At 54.6% G+C, this 2,863-nt stretch overlaps 1 protein-coding gene across 1 annotated transcript in view; it reads right to left on the bottom strand.

Moving 5' to 3' along the window:
- P3h3 (prolyl 3-hydroxylase 3) overlaps positions 1 to 2,863 on the bottom strand; it is an 18,512-nt gene that overhangs the window by 1,656 nt on the left and 13,993 nt on the right. Inside the window, exons 10-13 of the mRNA XM_031383380.1 lie at positions 1,837 to 1,938; positions 1,401 to 1,551; positions 1,081 to 1,198; positions 892 to 967 (exon numbers count right to left, since the gene is read on the bottom strand). Of these exons, the coding sequence (XP_031239240.1) occupies positions 892 to 967; positions 1,081 to 1,198; positions 1,401 to 1,551; positions 1,837 to 1,938 (447 nt within the window). The remainder of the gene's footprint in view (positions 1 to 891; positions 968 to 1,080; positions 1,199 to 1,400; positions 1,552 to 1,836; positions 1,939 to 2,863) is intronic.

The raw sequence follows: 2,863 nt of genomic DNA on the forward strand, positions 1-2,863 counted from the left end.
CCAGGCTGGCCTCAAACTCAGAAATCCACCTGCCTCTGCCTCCCAAGTGATGGGATTAAAGGCATGTGCCACCACTGCCTTGCTATAAAATATATTTTAAAACATTAAAAAAACAAACAAGGGAGAGTGAAGCACAGCCAATGGGGGCTCCCACAGAGCCCTGTGGCCCTGTTCTAGGGATGTGAAGGGTTAGCCCTACCTCCCTCACGGGAACACACAGTGGAACTAGCAGCACAGGTACAGACAGGACCCTTGGACTAGAGCTTCTATCTGGGCTCTTAGCATTTCTGAGACTCACTTTCCTAACTAAGGGTGACAGTACCACCTGCTATTGTTGACACTGATATTATTTTATTGTTACTTATAGTCTTGCCACATAGACCAGGTAAGCCTTGAACTGACTAGGTAGCAAGCCCTGGCTGCTCTTGAATTTACAGCAATCCTCCTGTGGAGGTCAGAGGAGAACTGTGGGGACTGCTTCTCTCCCTCTCTCATGTCAGTTCTAGAGAGATCAGACTCCGGCTGTCAGGCTTAGGGGTCCACACCTTTACCCACTGAGCTACCTCACTGTTCAGGCTGGCCTTGAACTCCCCCATCCTTAGCTTCCTCAATAGTTTGAACTACAAGTGTACATCCTTCACCTAGCTATGCCTGACAACCCTTAGGAGGTAAGGCATACCATGCAGGCAGGTTGGAAGACCACTTAGAGATCACCTGTGCAGGGGGCTCAATCGACCTCTGCAGAAAGCCTTGAACATATGCCCAGTAGGACTAGAGAGGCGGGGAGAGACGGGGTTAAGGTGGCCCCAGCCATTTCCCTGCATTTGCCTCTGGAGAGCTGCTGTTTTGAATCCTGACCCCACAGCTGGGACTTCTACCCCAGCCCCCTACCGTGACAGTGAGGGCATTGGGCTGCGTGAAGAACAGGTCGCCTCCCTTGAAGTCGTCATTGAGGTAGAGGAGTCCACTAGGAAGTAAAAAAGGCCAGAGGCAGTGAGGCCCCCTCCCGGCCCCCACCCAGTCCCAGGCCTGCAGCAAGCCAGCCTTTGTGCGCCTCCCCGAGAGAAACGGACCACCCACCTATAGTCTCGATAGGTGTAGGCTGGGGGCTCCCGCCAGCATTCACCGGTGTCAGGGTCCAGGACACAGTTGTCTGCGTGTACTGGGTGACTCAGGTCCATACGCTGCTCTTGCTCACCTAGGATGTACATGCATCTAGTGAATAGATCAGGGTCCCTACCATGGGTCCCCTGGACTCACCCTACCCAGATGCCCTTAGCTCCTGGGGTGACAAATGAGCAGAGATGCTCCCTGCTCCCAGCGAGGCCAGTGGGGGAGCTTCCTGAAGTGAAGATGGGAGCTGGGACTGGGCAGGTGCGATGGGGTTTCCTGGTGGTTACCTTCTATGGCACTTCGGCACACCAGGTGGGTGAAGGAAAGGTGCAGTGGCCGGTCCGGGGAGAAGTAGGCCTGGGTCAAGGTCCGCACTCGCTCACTCACCTCCAGAAGCAGCTTAGCGCCTGGCCTGCCCACCGTACCAGCCTGGGCCAGCTGCAGGCAGGGAGAGAGGCCATGGAAGGTAGGCCTAGCCCTAGTCTTAGGCCCTGTGTGTCTCTGATACTACTCTTCTGTGAGTGTCTACAGTCTGTCCAGTGGGCCAAGCTCCTCCTTCCCAGGGACAACATGACAACACCAGGCTCCCAAGTCTCAGAATACATGTGATCTAGGTCCCCAGAGAATTCCTCCTCAGAAGCCCAGGCCTGGTATCCAGCCTCCTGACATTGTCATCTCATCTCAAGCCCCGAGCACCAGACCAGTCCCGGGACATCCTTTTACCTGAGCAGCCTTGAGCACCGTGAGCCCCTCAAACCGTTCATGAGGACTGTGAGGGGAGCGGCGGCCGCGGTAGCCTGACCTGGCTCCTGCCTCAGCTGCATCCTGAAAGAGAAGGAAGGGGTTTATACTGAGTCACTCCGGACACTCTTGACACACCGCGCTGCCACACAGGACCAGGCCCTCCTGCAGGCCTTCCCAGCGCCTGGGGCTGCATAGAAATTTCCAGAATCCCCTTGTGACGGTTTTTCCTAGCTCTGGCCAGTAGGACTAGAGAGGCGGGGAGAGACAGGGTTAAGGTGGCCCCAGCCATTTCCCTTTCCCAGAGAATGGCAATTTTCCTGGTTGTCTGGACAGTCGCTCTCAAAGAAAAGCTCTGGGATGCTACTTAACAAGGGGACCCTGTGGCCATTATCCTGGAGAGTATCCCACAGTGGGGAAGTTAAGAGTGGCTGAAGGAGAGACAGAGCTAGGGGTCTGGGGAAGGAAGTACATCACCCTTCCCTGGGTCTGACAGGCCAGAAGCGTGAGGTGCTGAGACATCGCTGATCTTGTCCCACTGATGGTTTTTTTGGAGACCCCATGGGCTCCATGACTCCACTGCCTCTAAGGCCAGATCCCTATTGCCACCTTCCTCCATGATTCATCACCCGGGGTCGCCCATGCCTCCCTACAGGATCTTTTTCTTTTGAGACAGGGTACCACTCTGTAGTGAAGGTTGGCCTGGAAATCACTATGTGGCCCAGTCTAGCCTCCAGTTTGCAGCTCTCTTCCTCCTTCATGTCCCAAGTGCTGGGATCATAGAAGTGAACCACCATAGCCTACAGACATTCATTATCCAGTGCCACGCACACTTTGCGTGAAGGCGGTATCTGAGGCGTAAACTTCAAGGAAAGTCAGTCTCTTGCCTCCTCATTGTCGCCTGGCACCCCAAACTCAGAGGTGGCCCAGATATGTCCTCATACTAGTGCGCTAGGAACTCACCAAGATATCATTTTCTTACAGCTAGCAAGAGAAAATTCGGACATTG

This window comes from Mastomys coucha, unplaced genomic scaffold (genome assembly GCF_008632895.1).
Source record: "Mastomys coucha isolate ucsf_1 unplaced genomic scaffold, UCSF_Mcou_1 pScaffold20, whole genome shotgun sequence".
In the NCBI taxonomy this organism is placed as follows: Eukaryota; Metazoa; Chordata; class Mammalia; order Rodentia; family Muridae; genus Mastomys; species Mastomys coucha.